We start from the raw sequence: 21,043 nt of genomic DNA on the forward strand, positions 1-21,043 counted from the left end.
AGTTAATTACGGCACCAGTAGCGCAAGCCTATGAAGAAGGCGTAATGATTTTTTTTTAAATTCTGAAATAAAATCCAAATAGCCAAACATGAAATAATATTTAGAATAAATTGTGGAAAAATATCTAATCAAGCGTTCATTAAGTATGTCCGTGTGATCTGAGAGCAGCTATACATAGTAACGTGTATTATAATATTAACAGTGTAAATAATAAATATTCAACTATAACGATAATGCAATAATATAAAATGCACATTGTATTTAAACAAAAATCAATAACTGCACTGCTGGCTTCATTTTGAACAAGCTCAAAAACATACTAAGTAGTTTAATTACTATACGCTCGCACCATATCGTATGGTCCTTATCACAAAGTTATTCATTATTCATACTTTATGAAACCTATGAGTTTGAAACAAACGATTTTCCTAATGGCATTCCATTAACATATCTATACAATGAAATACATTTAAGATTACATAAATGAGTTTCAAATTAGTTCTGAATTAGTTGTAATGCTGTTTATTCCGAGCTTCTATTATCATATTATATTAAATTACAAGACACTTACTTTTATTTGAGAGCATAAAAAATGACCGTTTTACATTTCAATAATAATCCTTTTTTGCATATAATGTCAACAACAGCTGTTCCTTTAAATCATTCTTGGAACTTAGACTAGAGAATAAAATTGTGATTTTATTGACTCAGGAAGCCTTTTAATCGATGTCCTTCCTGTATCATGACATCAACTTGACATACGTCAAAATTATGTGCAGCTAAAAACGATTGTAGTTCTTGATGCCTCTAGTTTAATAAAATTAACATCTTTGTTATGAGCCCAATAATACAAAATTGTTAGTTTAATTATACTATTAGACATAAAGGCTAGGTAAACCTAGCAATTCACGCTGCTTGAATCCACCAAGGAACTTCTCTCTGGTATTACCGTTTATGATAATTATAACATATTTCTTCTGAATCCTAAACCCTCTTTCAATTGAATATTCGGTACAACTTCTATAAAGTGTTATACTTATCAAAAAAACAAAGTGTACTAGTCCTAAAAGTTCTGACTACTCTTACTTGAGAGTTTCACGTAACGAGTATTTTAATCCACAAGAATACAGATTGGCCTCGCAAGATAATTTATGGCCACATTGCTCTTTGTCAGCACCTGGTACTCATTAACTCTAAACAATTACGGTACTTTTATTAATTGTCTTGACACTTGCATATGTGATTCTGTATATTTCTAGCATATCTAGTGTTTAGTTGAAATGAGCACAGGTGTAATTGTATGTAAAAATACGACGAGTTCTTCATAATTGATCCAATTACCGTGTTTGGATCATCACTATCTATCCTTCCACAAATACAGAATTTAATTTACGGAAAGTTGTTTTCTAAGAAAGTAAGAGATGTAACCGGCAAATTTAGCAATAGCTAAGTACTGAATTTGATTAAACAGAAGAAGCATCCATGCTTCAAGTGTCGATGTTGCTGTCAGAAGGAACCCTCATGTACAGTCTGATACACAAGAACATTCTGCCAGTACTTGCAGCCAACACTGATCCATGTCTTCCACCACTTCTCGTCTACCCATACATCAGCAATGGAAATCTTAAGAGGTAAGTCTCTTCATCTTGTTATGTGTTCGTAAGGATTGTAGCTCGTGTCAACAAAGCTGGTCTGGCCGTGAATTATTTAAATTTCAATTAGGATTATCTGAACGATTAATTGATACTTTGGTATTATTCCAGAGAGCATTTTTTTTGGAAAAGATTTTCTTACAGGGGACCTTCAAAACCTATAATATTAGAAACAACAAACAGACTTTATTTGTGGTAATATAAAAGTTATTTGTCAAGAAGATTCTTGAAGGTTCTTGTTTTCTACGTCCCAAAAGAAAGCCATGTAGGCGAGAAGGAATCCCCTCTGTCCTTCTCTACTATTTGTTGTTAGACTATATAATTAGACAAATACATACGTACGTGTTATAAACATAAGAACATTTCGAGCGTTCATGTGATCTTGATCAAGAGCTTGATTTTAGACACTGTACTATATGCTGAAGGCGTCCACCAAAGCCAGGGGCATTTCCGATCAGTAGTTTCCCAACCTCAGAGTACCTTCTAGATCACCTACCAGATCGTCTCACTTGATCTGGCGTCGGAAAGTTTGGACGCATTATAGGACGTGATCTGAGTTTGGTGGAAAAGTACCGATCGGATATGCCCCTGGCCATCAGTGCGGTGACCCATTCGGTGCCATCCCGAAATTTTGGTGAAAGGAAATAAACATCCCTTGAGATATTACCAAGCTCACATTGCGTGAGCGCTAGTAAAAATTATATTTAACTGTGATACTGGTAATATATCTGTGATAACCTCATATAAACTTAATTATACCGCGTAATAAGAAATAGTAGACAGAGACAGAGTGGACTATTTCTCGCCGATATCACTTACGTTTGGGATGCCAGGAAACAAGAACTGATCGTCATAATGACATGCAATTTTCATAGTAAGTAAAATAAAATCTCTTCTAACAATGTAGTTATATTAGTCTTCGGTTGGAAAAACTCTTCCAAAAGTAGTGGGCTCCGGACAATACCTAAGTGTCGATTGATTAATTAGGATGATAGTTATAACTGTCAACTGTAGTTGTACGATAGTTTATTACATAGGTAACAAAATTAAAATTTTTACGGCACATGCTTTTACAAAAAAGAAATAATTTTTACTTCATATATTAAACAAAATTGTAAACGCCAAAATATCCAACCATACATTACGTTATTGATGTAAATAACCTTCAGTTAGTTATCAAAGAATAAATATAACCTTGTGACGATGAACGTTGATATTTAAGAACTGTGCACGGTACCTGAGCACTTTGTAGTTTTTAAAGCAAAACAAAATCCGTTCACTACGTAAAATGATTCAAGAGAATAGTACAGATAATAAATAACACAGGTAGACGCATTTCAATGAATTATAGTCTCAATTCATTCTCAAATATTAAGCTTGAATTAATTATAAATATTTTTCCCGTCAAAATACAAACGAAACAATATTGATTGAAAGAATACAATCAATATTCTTAAAAAAGTAAACTGTTAATTTAAGTTTTAATCTAACTGTGTTTGTAATGTTTCTACATATTAAGATGATAAATTTGATATTTAATTATTACATAGTATGTATATATTTTGGTTAATTGTTAAGCATTTATTTTAATTTAAAATTCAATTAGTTATTAGTTAAGGTCAAAATTTAATGTACATATACATGTCTGTATATCATGTGAGGTTGAGTGGTAGAGAGGGCTAAATAGCCCTAACTCCGCCTCTTAAATAAAGGCATATTTAATTTAATTTCAATACAGGATTTCGGACATAAAATATCCGTAACATATCTGAAATCCTGTTATCCGTGAAAATCATACACCGTTAATAGCAAAATTGTAACAGAAATTATTATTTATTATGAAATATGAAGTGAAAAAGGACCAAGTGTTATAATAACCAAATTTAACAAACTCATTAACAAATTCTGTATTTTATTGTATCTATTAAAAAAAATACTTTACTGGTTTTAATTTAAAATATTTGCATTGTAATTTTTTTTAACCTCTTTAAAACTCTTGTGCTTGTGTTAATAAGGCAAGACCTTAGGGAATGTTTTCCTTAGCTGTAATATGGAAATACGATTCATAAAGAAACAGCCCACACGAATTACTGGAAAAACTCTGGAAAGTTCGTTGTAAATTTAATTCCATTTCTGTAAACACAGTTGAGGCAATAACGAGGCAAGCCTGCGGGAACAAAACGGGCGAAAAGTTGGGAGAAGTTCGGCCAAGTCAGCTTCATTATACTCACTTCACTGGGCTGATGGTTCTTTAATATCAGGCTTACATACTTATAATTGAATCAACTTTTAAACCCACCTAACCGGCTTGAATTTTCTCTCCAGCTTTGCCTTACTTCAGTGGGCCCGAGGGATCTGGTAAATATAATGCGAACATTCTAGACGGTTTGTGTTTAAATATTTTCATAAATAAAGTTATAACCTTGATCAATAACTTCAGTAAGTTAATTTTCACGTATTATATTGAAATTTCGGTATTTATTTACAATACCGTGACCATGGAAAATTGACTTTTTTTCATGGGTTGGGCATTTATAGCCTAGTATTATTATCACAGGTGAATATAAACTGGGGGAAAGAATATTATTGTATTATATTGATGCCTTTCGGGCATTATTGCGTTAAGGAGCAGGGGCATCACGTGATCTGGGATTCGACTTTTGCAAGCTCGAGTTAATGTTTTTTCTAAAAGAGCAAGCAGTGCGCAGCGGGCAGGCATCGTTGACAGGATTAACGTACTAGTCACTATCATTTCAGTAACTTATCACTTACCTTAATGTTCAGGTGGGTAATTGCTTCCACGTAAGATAACGAACATCCAACACAAAGGTGTGCCATTACCGCTACTGAACTAGGAGGTTAAGAATAGACACGGAGGAACAAAATAGTTCAAAATGGCGTCCCTTCTTTATTTGAGAGAGCCGCGGAGTAATACCAAACTGTCAAATAAGGAGGTTAGGAATGGACACGGAGGAACAAAATAGTTCAAAATGGCGTCCCTTCTTTATTTGAGAGAGCCGCGGAGTAATACCAAACTGTCAAATATGGATAGTGTTGCCAGAGGTACTGTCAAAAACAGAGTTTTCAGAGAATTTAAAAAAATTGTAACTCCTTTGATTTTTGTTGCCGATGAATTTTTTTTTCACTATTGTTTTCAGGAAAAATTGTAGTTTTCAGGAAAAAAATGAACATACCTTTCCATGGTCACGATATTGTAAATTGATACCGAAATTTCAAGTATAATTAATATCTTCAAAATTACTTTAATTGTGTTTGCTAATATAAATGATATACGAGCTGTCATTTCAGAAAGAGTTTAACATAAAAAAGAGATAAATATATCGAAACGAGCACAGATCATTAAATAAGCTACCTTGATCGAGACAAACTGCTCTGTTCTAATGGGTGTATTTAATACGAGGATAAAAAATCCAAAGTTCCTTTACTAACGAAATTGAAATCCAAAGATACCTCAGATAATAAAAAAATACGACTAAAAAGCCACTTATTTGGACAGGTTACAATTCGCTTTAAAATTTTGTTCTCAACGATTCTTGTCCTTAAAAATAATTTGATCTGTTTTTGAGTATAAATATACGGCTGCGACTCTCAAACGAGATTCTATGGAGTCGAGTACAAGAACACTCAGTGTTTATGTGTTCTCTCTCTTTCTATAAAAAAAATTGATTCATACCCTTTCAAAGTTTCAGTCCTTTTTTTAATGAGCTTTCTTTAAGTCCTAGCACTGCATAATATACTACATGATAATAAATGATATATTATTAGATTTGTGTGCAGGATAATGAGATTGAAAAAGGGACTCGTTGAATCCAGAAAACTAAGGACTAAGAGCCAAATAAAGTTATGAGGGCTTCTGCTTCCTTACATTTACGAGTAATTCAGGAATTAAAAAAGCTCTTGACCATTTTTGCGGATCATGACCTATAGAGGTTTGTCTCTGATCACTCAGGTTCCTGACGCAGTGTAGGACGCGAGGGGGAGACCATTACACTCTGGTGACTCAGGACCTCGTGGAGATGGCCACACAGATAGCTACGGCCGCCGTCTACCTTCACAGTCAGAGGATATGGCACAGAGACCTTGCTACAAGAAACTGCGTGTAAGTAAATGGATGTCCTGTCAATCTAGTTACCACTGAAAACATATGTTTTGGATTCATGTCATCGACAATAATCGTTCTGAGAGAATTCTAGTTCTGATTTAAAGAACCTCTTGTACCAACAAATAATCTTATGAAATAATCGTGTTCAGGTTTGCAAGAACTTTTAAAAAACTAAAATTTTTCTTCGCTCAAATGACAAGTTATTGGTTTTTCGCGGTGGAATTAAAGAGTTTTAACATTATCACTACATTACACATTGTAAGTATGAGTAAGTTGATATAAGTGTGATGTAGGAGCGCTGGACTTGGTTAATATCTCATGTTACAATGTCGTTTAAGTGGGGTACACGTTTTGGGATAAAATGTATTTTCCAGATACATGAGCATAATAGACTTGTCGGCTTGATGTCATGTTTTCCTCCTCTTTATAACATGTTAACATACTATGCAGAGACCGACAGAATATAAGGTAGGCTACAGTGAGGTAACACTATTTTAAACCCAGTATGAATTTACAAATAATGCACCTTTTATGAGTTAAGCTCTATCGTAACATTATAAAATTAATAGACAGATGATATAATATCTGTCTATATAAGCTTTATTATATATATATATATATATATATATATATATATATATATATAAAATAAAAAGTTTTATTTATTTTAATAGCAGTAAGTTTACGCTTCACTGATGTTTTCTTTCATATCCATTTTAATAACTAGGTAGAATATTATGCACCACCACCTGGCACGTAACAGACTTCGCTCAAGTTGCATGCAAAATTTAATGTCTTGAGGTATGTTCGTCCTCGAGATGTCGCGAAGAAATATGTACAGACAGATAGAAAAAATAAGTTTTCCAGCCCCTTAAACTATAGATTTTGCTAATGCTCAGCCAATAAACTATATATACTGAGTTGCACTTTGGACGCCTACGGTATAGTGCCCTTTTATTTTGCCCTTAGATAAAAGTTCATATCTAAAGAGTTCTTAAACATTGAAGTTCTTTGGTATTCAATTAAGAAGCCCTTTCATTTTTGCCCATAAACATTACAAAATCATCTAAACGTAAAAACATCAAAATTAAGCCTCCTTTTCTAACACAAGCAATCGTTGAGGACCCTTTTATTCATTGATGGTGGTCCTACTGCTGGTGTATAGATGCCATGTACCCGTGTGTGTTCTATTTCTGGTGTTATTGTTACCATCTGTGTAGGGGAGCAACCGATTTTATATATATATATATATATATATATATATATATATATATATATATATATATATATATATATATTTTTTTTTTGTCATTAAAACGACAGTATTATTGTCAATACCGAATGTTGCAATAATGATTAGCAAGAGGAATAAATAGTTACTTTGAATTAAAATTGAATACTACTTTAATTTATATGTAATTAATTTTAAACCTTTAAATCTATATACAAATTGTATTATTTCGTTGCAAAACATGTTTTTAGTAATTTTTATTTTGTGATAAATTTTAAATCAAACAGAAACACAACTGAAACACAAATAAGACAAAGTATACATAAATATAAGTAAGTAAAAACAAAATATTTAAGCTAAAAATATTATATTTAAATAAAAAAGCAAACAGGCTAATAATGAAATATGGATGTAATTTCAGGGTTACATCTCCTGAATTAGTGGTTTTACATCCCTAAATTGATCCTTACATTGTAGCTGACTACTGTATGTTAAACACTCATGTGTCATCACGCTTTGCTGCAGGGTGGATGAAAAGCTGCGGGTGAAGGTGACAGACAGCGCACTCTCCAGAGACCTGTACCCCAGCGACTACCACTGTCTCGGGGACAACGAGAACCGGCCGGTCAAGTGGCTCGCGTACGAGTCCCTGGTACACAGAACCTTCTCAGCTCCTTCAGATGTCGTAAGTTAATCGTACACGTTTTACAATTGTATTGTTTTAAGTAATATCTAATAGAAAAAATTGTCTTCAAGTACAAGATACAGAAAAGATAACAGGATTTTGAACATTCGCCATCGTCATGTTACAAAATGTACAAACAGCGGTCGAGATGCCTATTACATATATCCACTCTCGTCATGTAAGAAGACAATTGGTACTTCAAAGGTATAACGTGTGGCAATAGGCTGCAACTAATAAAGGGAAAAAAGACAAACAGAGAAATTAAATACACCTGAAAACTGCTACGAGGCTAGGCATGAGAAAATTAAGCTAAGTGTTGTCATTGTACAGGATGCAAGTCATAATCACAATTTAAGAACACAAACACACATCACACCAGCACATTTGAAAGTGACACACTGGGATAAAATCCCAAGAAAATGCCAGAAATCCTGTTATTATTTCAAATTTTCCATCGTCAATAACAAACTTTAAACATAAAGGATAGTTTCACAAGATGTGATACTGAAAAAAAACTTTAGAAATAAAAGACTTCATATGGATACTATGCAAATGACGAAAAACAATAGAAGTGAAGGATAAAAGACAGATAGGGCGAAGAAGGTCAAAAACGTATTACGTTTGTGTTTAGCGAGGACCACATAGGCTTTTGATAGAATACTACTATTGATAGAAAATAAACTTTAGGCCTTTCTTTGCTTCATATTCCCTTATAAATATTCACTGGCACATGGGGTGCGATAAGTGGTAATTTTATACCGCTAAATACTGACTATAAAACGTTAATAAGTTTGTGGCTTTTGTAAAGAATAAAAGTAATATTTTGGATTTACGATTAGTGTAACGAAACAGTGTTACTTTATTTGATATTTACTATTTAAATTTTTTATAGAGAGTTTTATGTTCAGAGGCATAAATAACCTCATTAATTAAAGTAATGCAATGACAAATCTTAAGTTTTTCCTCCACCTATTTCTTTTCCCCATACTATAATTTTATTTTACGTGACGTATAGTATCAATTTTTATTTCCTTAGATTATAGGTATGTACGTGTATGTACTAAGACGGATCGCCAGATTGGGTATTGATGATAGTAGTAAATCGTGTTATAGGCTTTAATTAGGTTAATTCCATAATATTGATACATACAACCAAAACCATGGTGAAACAGTTGTCTCTGCCCTAGATGGAATGCTCAGTTACTGCTCTCGGTCCTCCAGACATAAAAGGCTACCACATATTTGTATTCTTAAGCGATGTTGAGGGTTTGAAATCAATATATAATTTTTGCCAAATTCAGCACGTTCCAAGAAATTTACTGTTTGAAACTTGTATCTGTTTTCGTGATCTGGTAGTTTGGAAAAATGATACTTGATCAGAAAAACTGCTAATACAATCTATAATGTTACTAAGAGTGCAAGTTTCAAATTTTAGTTATGGTTAAAAAAAAATACATCTGCATTACGTTATTTTACTTTTCTTTTGTAACATTTTGCTCATAGTTAAATAACACAAATCTACATGATCTTATTTAAATTTTTTCCCTGGAACAATTTCTCGAGGCCTTAACGATTTATAGTAATAATATATGCTGATGTGCACATATAATAAAATATGTGGGGTATGCACGTTCCACTATATTCTCAACTCATTCATATCTGTTTGTTGTTCAGTGGTCGTTCGGAGTGTTGTTGTGGGAACTGATCACATTGGCCCAACAGCCTTATTCTGAAGTGGATCCTTTCGAGATGGCGGCGTACCTGAGGGACGGCTACCGGCTCGCTCAGCCGCTCAACTGTCCAGACCAACTGTGAGTTTCCTTGTCATAAAATCCACATTTTTCATACAATTGATACCAACCAATTAAATAGCAAAAGTTAACTAAATATACTTACTACAATAACGTAACTAATAAATATATGAGTGCGTAAATGCAAAAGGTGTCCAGAAAAACAGATGCTTCTGCCTATCACGGCAGAATAGGTAATTATATTTTGGAGTTGGGTGCATGGAAATTTGCAAAAGGTTGTAATCGAAGACGGTAAATTTTTACAGAATATGAAGCAATATGATAGGTTTGTTAATATTAATGGCATTTGTATAAAAATAGTTTAATAGCGTATATTCAACACATGTATAGCAAACACAATTGTTAAACTTTCCAAACCTTTATTCCTAAAATCTAATAATTTTCATTCAGCACTTTTGCATTGCAGATTTTCCCCATAATCTCTTCTGTTGTTATTATTAAATCAACATAAAGTAATTTTATTATTCCCCTCCTGTCCCAAAATGAGTTAATCTTTCATACGCTAAATTTAGTGATTGAGTCTCTTTTTTATATAACCATGCTGATACCATGATAAAATCATGTTCATTTTGTCCACTGCTCATACACATTATGTTCCATAATATAGTGAAACCCAAATATCAATTCGTTTTCATATATTCTAGTTCTCCATTGCGAGTCATATAATTTTAAAATATGCCATTACTGGTGTATATTTCAGTAATTTGAAAAATTTTTCATTGATATTACAGTAGGAATTTTATTAACAAAGAAAATTATTAGTTTTCTTATGACATGAATTTGATAAAAAGTTCAAAAGTTACAATTAATCGTTGTTATGAACTAAACATTACTCAGTCGCCAAATTTTAGGGTCAGATAAACTATGACCAATTGTATTAAACAACTAAAACACTTTTTTCGTTCACAATTCTCGTAGTTTAGCTTTAATTTTAAGACGCGCAAATGGTAGAGAACGCAAATCACTCAAGTTGTTAAGTTTTACTACCCATACAATAAAAATGCCATATTTTAGATCAATTATCCTATTTAGTTATGCCAAACGTTCCACTTCTTCACTTGATTGCGCTCTTCAGAAAACAATTTTATTCCAGAATTTAGTCGTTTGAATTGATATTTACCGAACGGTTTGGAAAAGTTCGTCAGTCTGGCACGTAGATTGCCAAGGCCAACTGCCAAACACACTGCTTGCGTCAAACTTTGAACATGCACTTGCCATTACAAGGCCATTGGTATTTTTCAGACAGGTTATGTATGTGATTGATGTAAATGTCAATACCTTCGAGTGGTATTGGATTTATTTGTAAAAATAAAGCCCAATTGTAAGTCAACTTTCTTTTTTGAGAATTTATAGTAATGAGCATGTAAATTACTTACTTATTTTTACTGCACTAACTAAAACAGGTAAAATTTTTAAGGTCATATTCGATCTCTGACTTGGTAATAAATTACAAACAAATATCGTGTAGAGTGGAATATCATTCCTTTAAAATTAATAATTTGTACAGTCATCATACCGTCGAGGATTTGCCGAACATACATCGGGAAAGCTAAGATATTAATTTATTTGCCCTCCTAACGTAATAAAGGCAAAGAAATACGACACACTAAAGCAAACACCTTGAAAAAAAAAAAAAAAAACATAACATTAAATAATAATTGTGGATATTTTACAAAATTGATATAAATTTGATGATTCTATTTACAAATACACTGCAAAAATTTCACTTTTAAAAACTGACACATGGGTCTAGTGGATACTTATTACACATTGATTGTAACTTTTATTGGCTGAGATTTAGTGATTTGGCTAATCACTCGTTAAGCTGGAAAATTTAATTTCCGTCTGTTTGTTTATCTGTCTTTCCGTACGATATCTTGAAGTCAACCTGACTTATAGACTTCAAATTTTGCATGTAGTTTTGGTTATATATTAGCAACACTGAGTTGGATGGTGGTGTTTAAAACTCAATGAGATTTGGCTGATAATATTTGTATATTTGTTTCATAGGTTACCGCATGACTATATGAAAATGACAGATTGAATAAATTTGTAAAACAAACTAAATCCAATTACTTGAGATTTCATCTTTTGAATTTTATCCAAAAAGTAAAAAGAAAAAGTGTAGAAATTCATTGTCAAAATTAAGTGATAATATTTGATTTCAGTACACTGTTGCGTTGTGGTACCTTTCATAGCTCAGAGGAACTGTTATTATTCAAACACTGCTTAGAAAAACAATCCATTGATTAGGAAATTGAATTTATTTCTTGACTTTAAATCTGTCTTGACATCTTTGAGTTCTATTGATAGTGCATGTCCAACTATTGAATTAATTTGAGCATCATTCAACGCTATGATTCAACAGGCTGACACAGTTTTTATTTGTCTGCCTGAAGAACGAACCTTTATGATTTTCCGTCTTTCAGTCTGTGTGGAAAATTAATTTGCTTATAGATATATAATAGATTTCAATGATTGCATCCAATCTTAGTGAAAACTGTGACACTACACGTGGTGTAGCGTACTCTTATCTTGTTTACAAACAGATTAAGTAAAAGCTTATAACATGATATTATTGTACCAAGTTAAAAAACATTTATTTAATTCGTTAAATAGTTTTAAAAATTGATTTTATTGCGTTTGCTGTTGATTACAGATTCGAAGTTATGACCTGCTGTTGGATCGCCGACCCCGAGGACCGCCCGTCATTCTCCCAGCTGCTCGACTGTTTGTATGACTTCTCAAACGCGCTTGGACGGTACATCTAGATAGTTTCAGTGTTTCATATCACGTGTTTGTTATAAGTATTTAATTAAAAAATCTGAAAATACCATAAAGTGTTTGTACATAAACTGAATTAAATTCCGTTACTTGTATAGTGTCTGACTTTTCCTTATCTTCCCGTACGTTTACGAAACTCTAGGTCTTAATGATATTTTTTTGTCCCATTAAAAGCTGTACAAATAACCCAGCAATTTCTGGACTCCACCTTAATATAGCAGTGGATGGGTTGGTATATCATATTCTTTTGATAGTTTATTTACGAACACCTTTCAAGGTCAAGAAATACCAAGTTCCTATCAAAAACGAATTTGAAGTGTATTTCTGGAGGAAATTTCACAAATTGTACAATGAAAAACAAGAAATAATGCCATATGTATACGTTCAAGGTCGTATAAATAGGAAACAAGATGACTTATAACTTACCACTTCAATTTGTACGTGGAGCAAAAAACAGTTACTTTTCAAATGAAATGGTTGGCTGTGTCTCGAGGAAAAATAACCGCTTGGATTGACGAGCTGTTGTAATTCAAACCGGAGAGAGTGGGAAACAGATTATTGGCTTTTAGAAACAATAAGATCACGAAACGATGTCAGTGCGATTGTTTAATTCAATCTGAAATACAATGAGAAGCTCAAAATACTGTGTAATTTGACTTCAAAAACGTTTAATATACAAAGACTTCATGTTCTCATTGATGAAAGAACGTATTGGAGTTTTTATTAGTGTCGTTAAATCAGAGATGTACTTACCAACCGGGGCATAATATCAATGTCAATCGAGAATATTTTTTCCCATTCAATGGTGAACCATTAACATAGGCCTACTACCAATGCCCAATTATTCAAAATACATCATTGTTATTTAGTTGGAGAAATTCGTAATGTATTCCTATTCTGATAAGAGAAAACCAAAGGCAGATTAATATGTCCTTTCGCATGCTCGGAAATTATATGACATTGCTATACGAGAAAACAAAACCTAAAGCAATAAAATATGTGTGATGTTTTTATATATCGACGTAAGGGTGAAAAAGCATAGTCTGGAGACCAAATTTAGTTCATTGTTTGAAATCATAACTGTACACAACATGTAACGTATGTATAATGGCAAAAGTTCATTCAATGTAAATATTGAGTTTAATCTAGTATCAAAGCAACAATTCTAAGGTGTTTTGTTTTTTTTGTTTTTTTTCTTAAAGAGCGTACTAATGTTAAAGCTAAAATGGATTAAGAAATTGGTCTGTCCTTTTATTTAAGTTGTTAGTGATGTTGTGATGTTGAAAATTTTGTAGAACATCACTACAGTACAGTTTGAATCCTGTGAGGGTCTTAGTCTTAACGTTTGTAATGTCCCATTTCAAACTAAACCAAAGTGACAACTTCGCTAAAATACAGATTAGTTAAAGTCTCTCCAAACTTCTCCCAATAAGAAGAAAAAAGGATAAGCCATTTAGAAAAATGTTAATTAATATTTGCTTCCACTGAAATCGGAACGGAAAATAGTTTTCGGAAAATTGTAAAGGTTCCAGTAATGTGTTTATTTACCTTTCAATAACTCTTTCGTTGTGTCATTTGTTATTTATAAATATTTTTTACTCATTATATAACATAGTTCACGCAAAAGTATTTGGAAATAATTTTTGATGTTAAAAATATACTGAACTATCACAATTGGCTATATCTTACTGTATGGACTTCCCCTACAAAAAATAAGTTAGTAATATCACCACCCCAACAGACTTAATGGTCTTTGATTCAGAGGGAATACCAGATTGAGATAGTGTTAAGTTCGTTAGCGCTCCAATCTTTTGTCTCTCCACAGAAAACAAACTTCAAAGAAAACCCGGCGTTGCTGCTATCCCCAGTGCTGCAACGGGATCGCTTCTCAGATAAAAACATAAACTTTGAACTAAACAATAGCCAGCTAGCATGTAGTGTAATACTTGAATGAGAGAATTATCCAAACAGGCTTTTAGAATTTACACCCTTTAAAAGTTTGAAGAAGAATTTAGAAACACCATCACGATATTTACCATTAAAAATATAACTAGACCTCAATTACTATTATTTGGAGTCAATTCTTCCTAAGCGGAGCTGTCCTTAATTAAAACAATTACCTTTTACATTTAAACTGTCAAAAAGGAATTGAAGTTTAAATTAATTTAAATAGTTAGCTTTTAGACATTAAAACTCGGCTATCAGATATAAAAAAATAGGAACTGCATAACTGCGCCAATATTTATGGAACCGATCCAAACTTACGATTGAGCTCATTATGCAAAAAATACACAACTGAGAAGCACTTAAGATTTTCAAGTTTGATGATTGTCCTTTTAGCTCGCTGGAACATTACGGGTTGCCATGGTTGTCCTCTGCGTCAGGTCAGCTGTTTGTGGCCACGTTCTATACTCCACACCTAGTGGCCTTCATTGTTTTTGTCGTTCAGCTCGGCAGACCACACCTAGTGGCCCTCATTGTTTTTGTCGTTCAGCTCGGCAGATCACACCTAGTGGCCCTCATTGTTTTTGTCGTTCAGCTCGGCAGATAACACCTAGTGGCCCTCATTGTTTTTGTCGTTCAGCTCGGCAGACAACACCTAGTGGCCCTCATTGTTTTTGTCGTTCAGCTCGGCAGATAACACCTAGTGGTCCTCATTGTTTTTTGATGTTCAGCTCGGCAGATGACACCTAGTGGCCTTCATTGTTTTTTGTCGTTCAGCTCGGCAGATAACACCTAGTGGCCTTCAATGTTTTTTGTCGTCCAGCTCGGTACTATACCCTGAATTCGACCTTTTTGTCACAAATAAAGTTGTTTTTAATTATGATATATCAGGTAATGTAGCTTTATATAGTTATTATTTAAATATTACTAAATGTTAATAAAAACACTACTGTTTCCAAATTGTTTATTTTTTGGACGAGGCCTTTCCAAACCAAAGGTTTCATCTTCAGGCAACTCCACATTTTTGTGTATATTAGTAATATTTAAAGAATTTTCCAATTGCTCCAAGAGTCTTCAATAGTTATTATTTGTTTTATATTTCTTATGGATCAAAAATGAGCTGGTGAATTTTCTAATTTTATCAACCATTATACTTGAGAAAATATCGCCCTACACTATGCCAAATGTTTTACTTAACTTCATGACAAAAGTTATACATGGGAAGTTTTAATAAAAACATAAATATGTTTATTCTTGTTAAGCTGTATACCAATGCTTGTGATAATATATACAATAAGAACTCGTTCTCGTTTACAAAGCGTATTCTGTTATTGTCAATATTTGCCTTTATATAAAGCAGTCAAGTAAAGTAACTACATTTATTTATTATTTATTCATGACAGCTAATAAGTTGCGTGTAAAGGTTATTCTGTGCGCACAACAGTCTATTAACTATTGCACAATACAGCCCGAGACAGTCTGTAACTGTGCTCAATTATTCAAGCACAGTGTTGGCGAACTTTGCCAGTTCCAGTCACGTAGGTCCGCTGGGAGATACAAGTTCGCCTAACATCCAACTTCCCCTCCCATCAGGTGGTGTTCTGATGTTTCTATTATCAGAGTTCATAAATTTCTGAAATATTTATTCAGTAGCTAATTTGTTCTGTATTGTCTACGAAGCCAACTAACAAAGTTCAAGTAGTGAATACATTTTGAAACATTACACTGCTGTGATTCAACAAACAGTTTAGAGTACAATACTGCGCTTTATATATGTAAAATTAGGAAACATTAATAATTTAATAATTTTAAAAATGTAAACGCTTTGATAGAATTCTTTATTTAAAATGATTTTTTAATAGATATATTCAAATTTAAGTCACAATTTATAGATAATTTTCAGTAAGTGTTACTTTGAAAAAGTTTACGTGTTGGTTGAATGATTATTTCTTTAAGATAAATATGTTTTTCAAAACATACTAACAAATGTCAAGTACTAAATATATTTTGCACAGTGGTAATTCAACACACTGTTTAGAGTAGAATATTGAGGTGTATGTAAAAAATTAATTGTTTATTTATTCTACCGTTTTCTCTTTACCATTATGGTTACCATAATATCAATGTAAAAGTTTTTGCTAAGGCTTAGTAAAATCCTATGGAGTGACATGCTGTTATGGAACTCGATGTTGCGTGTAGAAATGAAGCTTTATTAAATTTCTAAGTCTATAAATTAGTTAATTCAAGAGATATCGTGTAAATAGAGAGAAAGACAGAGATATAGACAATTTATGTTTTCCGTCCCTTTAAGGGATAGACATCGCTTACACTCAGCTAATGAGACTTGTCGGGAGCTTAAAGGCCGTTAAGCAATTTGTAGGACCGAGAACACATACTATAAAAAAATTCAAGCAGCAATTCATCAACTGAATTCGAAATGGATTTTGTTAAATTTTAAAAATATCCGATGAATAAATCAGCTGATTTTAAAATTAAAAAATATATTATTTACACTTCTATCTGGTTTTTCTGACCTGTAAATAACAAATAATACTCTTACGTCTTAACCTGTGGAATGATTTGTGGTGAATTTTAAATTTAAATTGCTTTACCGAAATAGTTATATTTCACACAAAATTAAGTAAATCTGTTAGAAAATTTGTACAGATTTACACTTAATGTTCATGATGAATTGAAGAAACTGTCTAAAACTGCAAGTAGTAGCTAGTTTAGGAATAATAGCGAACAAACAATTTTAAAGTAGTGTTTAAAAATCTTTGGAAGAACTAGATATGGTACAAAATATATATCAGCACATGGCCAAAGTATTACGCTTTGTAAGTGGATTGTTTTTTTTAGTTAATACATTAGTTAAAAACAACATTTAGATTGTATTTTTGACATTATCCAAAACTAATTTTCCATGCAAATGGTTGTAGAAATATTTGTTCATGTATCAATAAGTATAATACGTTATAATTTGCAAATCAAATACAATAACAGAAGAAGCCTATAGAAAACCCTTCGTAGGAAGTAATTTGTTGTAAATATTTAGGTAATGCTTGGATATGGGTAAGAGAACGAAACAAAAGGACCAGTATGTGTCTAATCGCAATATCGGAGAGTGTTCTGCCGGTTACGGCACTTCGGTGAAATTGCAGAGGGCTTGTTAACCCAATGTCTACTGCATCCAATGTATTGTTCTGAACATAAGAAGCCTTTTCTTCCCATCTCACACTTTGAATAAATGTCCATTGTATGGTTTAATGTCTAATATTTAATTTTAGTATATCGTGGTGTGTATAGATTAACATTTATTAGAAACAAATTATTTTCAATTATTATATTTTTAAATTGTTGTTTTTTATGACTCGATTTGTTTAAATTGGTGCATGATAATATGATACCCTTTATATAAATGTATATTTTTAGTATACACATTTTATATAAAAGGAAATATATATTTTAGGTAAATAGTATTATAGTTTTGCTGAAACTTTAAGGTTTTTAGGAAAAATGTTTTACAGTTAGAGGAAAAGTGTTTCATATTAAGTATCTAAAAGAGACAATTTTAACATCCTTTACTGTAACAATATCAGCTTAACAAGCGATGGAATGTTGTCACTTTGTAGCGGCCATTTAACAGCGTTAGTAACGCCTGGTGTTAAAGCGATGCAATTCGGGTGCAGCTCGTCAATTGCCGTCTACAATGAACAGGCGACTATGTAGAGAAAAATAGGAAACTAATAAATATAATATTGATTTCATTTGAAAGCAATATTATTATTCTTATATCTTAAGAAAGACTTCCTACTAATCTCTGCTCTACTACTATCTGCCATCGAAGTTTTTTAAAGGAAAGTATTTCCTAGATAGCTGAATTTTCTCTGTGGGTAATCTATTTAAGATGTATGATTTGCAAGTAAGTTTACTTGTGTATTCTTCCTACACTTCACTAATGGAATTTGATCTATTACTTTCCGATTTCTATTTCATAAGAGTCCTTCACAGCTATGTTTAAACGTGTTAAAGAGAAGAGCAAAAGAGAGAGATAGAGAACCGTGCACTTCATGGAAATTATTTGTCTGACAAAAGGCTTTTAAAAGGAAAACATCTGACTATTCAAGAGTTTTTTTCGACTTGTGCCTAATTGATAAACCTCATTAAGTTGGATAAAACACATGTAAAGTGTCTGACACAATGACAAATTCATTCTTCTTGAGAGTGGGCCTACGAATTCTAATATTCCGTTTCAATGAGAACTGAATTTGTTTATGAAATCAGAACAATGAATGAGATGCACAATTTGATAATTACCTAACATATTTGTTCTGGATATGAAGGCACACACTGATTCTCGTCTTGATTTTCCATCCTGGCATTATCACAGTAGTTGAAGATAAGGAGTAACAGAAGCACAACTTTCAGCATCAGATAGCTGATGTTAATGGGTTTGGTCCAAACCGGGCGACAATATCTATGTAGATCTTTGTTAACCTTTTGAATTATGAATGACTCCTTTGTAAGACATTCTCAAGCGCTGTGTTGTCCGAAGGATTCTTTCAACAATTTTCAGGAGTTTTTCGGTTTATTTTTAAAAGTACGTGTATATAAAAATATCATATAGCCTAGTAACAATTTAATTAAAAAAATCATTGCGTCATAAGAACGCAGACAGTGATCTAATCCTGCAAACGAAAATATTAATAATGTTTTTTGTAGACAAACAGTAGACACAATTTTACGATACAATAAATTATAAAATACTTGTAGTATTAAACCTACTCGTACGTAACTACATAAATTTATGAACTAGCAAAATTTTTATTGACACTGGATAAAAATATCGTTTACGTAACTGCGGACGTGATTGCAGCAGGAATTAAGACTACCATCTTGAGTCACCAACATTTCCGTTAAGCAGATAGCTGTCTCAACTCTCCCTTGTTTCATCACGAAATTCTACGTATAATTATGTAAAGACACCGTATTATATACTTTTCACACCTGAAGTTTGTGTATTTTTATTAGTCTCATATATATATATATATATATATATATATATATATATATATATATATATATATATAAGAATTTGGTAGGATTATAGGAGTTTGCAAATTTTGCATCGTTATATGTCACAAAAAAGTATAACACTCTCTTTTGGAGATTGAACTTTAACATCTTCTTTATCTGTAATAAAGATTGACATACAGTATAATAAAAAAACATTTTTGCAATGGCTGGAGTGAGTGAACTCAAGTGATATCACTGACACAAGGCAAGTGCAGTAACACGTCACGCTCGAACTAACAAATTTCATGAAGGTAATTCTCCCACTTGAGAATCTATCAGAATTCTCTCAAATGCGGACTTCATGCTGTTCGTCATGTATGACATAAATATAAAAAAATTTAATTGCAGTCCATTCCCACATTTAAAATTCACTAATAAAACACACACACACACACACACACATACAAACATATTCATGTACAATTTCTATGTATGTAGGAACAAACAACCTATAAAAAGAAAACCTCCTTAATTGACAGAAAAAGTTATACACGGAAAGCTTAACGAAGACTACTGGGGCAATATTTACAGTGCAAATGCTAATTAGGAGAGCTTTGCATAAATTTACAGCGGACGAGAGAAGTGTTGAGTTGGCAAGCTTGTCTAATAGCGCGTTACTTATCATAAAGCATGAGCAGCTTGGGGGGGGGAGGAAACACAACGTCATGTTCTTACCACTTTTACAAGTGTCTGAGGTGTGAACTGGCTTGAACTAACCCATTAATTAATTGTATTCGATCATTTTGTATATATAATTAGTTGATATAAAGTTTATAAAAAGTTGTATTACTTATGCAATAACTGGTTATAAGAAACTGCTTCAAATTGCTTAATCTTCAAAACTGTTGTTCTAATGAAATAATCTTGCTTTCTAATTCTTAAATTATAAAAAAATCAAGAGAATAAATGTTAAAATGCTAAACCTAAAAACTTGTAAAATCTACAGTAGATGACCTTTAAGACAATTTTCTTTCAACTATAAAAATGATTATATTATTACTTTGAAAGCAATTTCCCGTTCACTCAAATAAGAGTTATGTAAAAAAAACAGTTTACTTTAAAACTACTTCAAACTATATATGAGCAAAAATAATATATATATATATATATATATATAATGTTTGCTTTTGTTGTATGAGTACTTACCTATTCTTTTCACATTTTATGTAAAGATTTATACAAGTATATTTATCTGAAGAAGTGTACATAGATACACGAAAATTTATAAATGTTTCAAACAAATATACCGTGGTTTATTTGTTAGAAGAGAATAACCTGTTTCTGTAAATATATATATAATTATATATATACATATAAATTCAATAAACATTGGATCACAAAAAGTACTTGCTACGCCAGGTCTCGAACTCGGATCTCTCACTTGCCGGGTGAACGTGCTACCGTTACACCTCAGAGCTTTTACTTTTTACGATTACATTATTTTGTATTTGGTCGTATATCACATATGCGTTTAAATATCCAAACTAGCGTAGACCGGAAGACCAAATACCTGTGAAACGACTTTTATTTACATTAATTACATTTGCATAAATTGCAATAGCAGAATTTTATCAGAATTGGATCACACACACACACACACACACACACACACACACACACACACACACACACACACACACACACACACACACACACACACACACACACACACACACACACACACACACACACACACACACACACACACAAACACACACACACACACACACACACACA

The 21,043-nt window shown here is 32.4% G+C and overlaps 1 protein-coding gene across 2 annotated transcripts in view; it reads left to right on the plus strand.

The window, feature by feature from the left end:
* Positions 1-12,381, plus strand: part of LOC124363015 (tyrosine-protein kinase Dnt-like) — an 89,859-nt gene extending 77,478 nt beyond the window's left edge. For both annotated transcript variants that reach the window (XM_046818074.1, XM_046818075.1), the window contains exons 7-11: positions 1,472-1,631; positions 5,623-5,772; positions 7,532-7,691; positions 9,366-9,502; positions 12,162-12,381. In XM_046818074.1, the coding sequence (XP_046674030.1) occupies positions 1,472-1,631; positions 5,623-5,772; positions 7,532-7,691; positions 9,366-9,502; positions 12,162-12,273 (719 nt within the window). In that variant the 3' untranslated portion in view covers positions 12,274-12,381. The remainder of the gene's footprint in view (positions 1-1,471; positions 1,632-5,622; positions 5,773-7,531; positions 7,692-9,365; positions 9,503-12,161) is intronic.
* The last annotated feature ends 8,662 nt before the right edge of the window (positions 12,382-21,043 follow it).

The sequence above is a fragment of the Homalodisca vitripennis genome, chromosome 5 (genome assembly GCF_021130785.1).
Source record: "Homalodisca vitripennis isolate AUS2020 chromosome 5, UT_GWSS_2.1, whole genome shotgun sequence".
NCBI classification, from domain to species: domain Eukaryota; kingdom Metazoa; phylum Arthropoda; class Insecta; order Hemiptera; family Cicadellidae; genus Homalodisca; species Homalodisca vitripennis.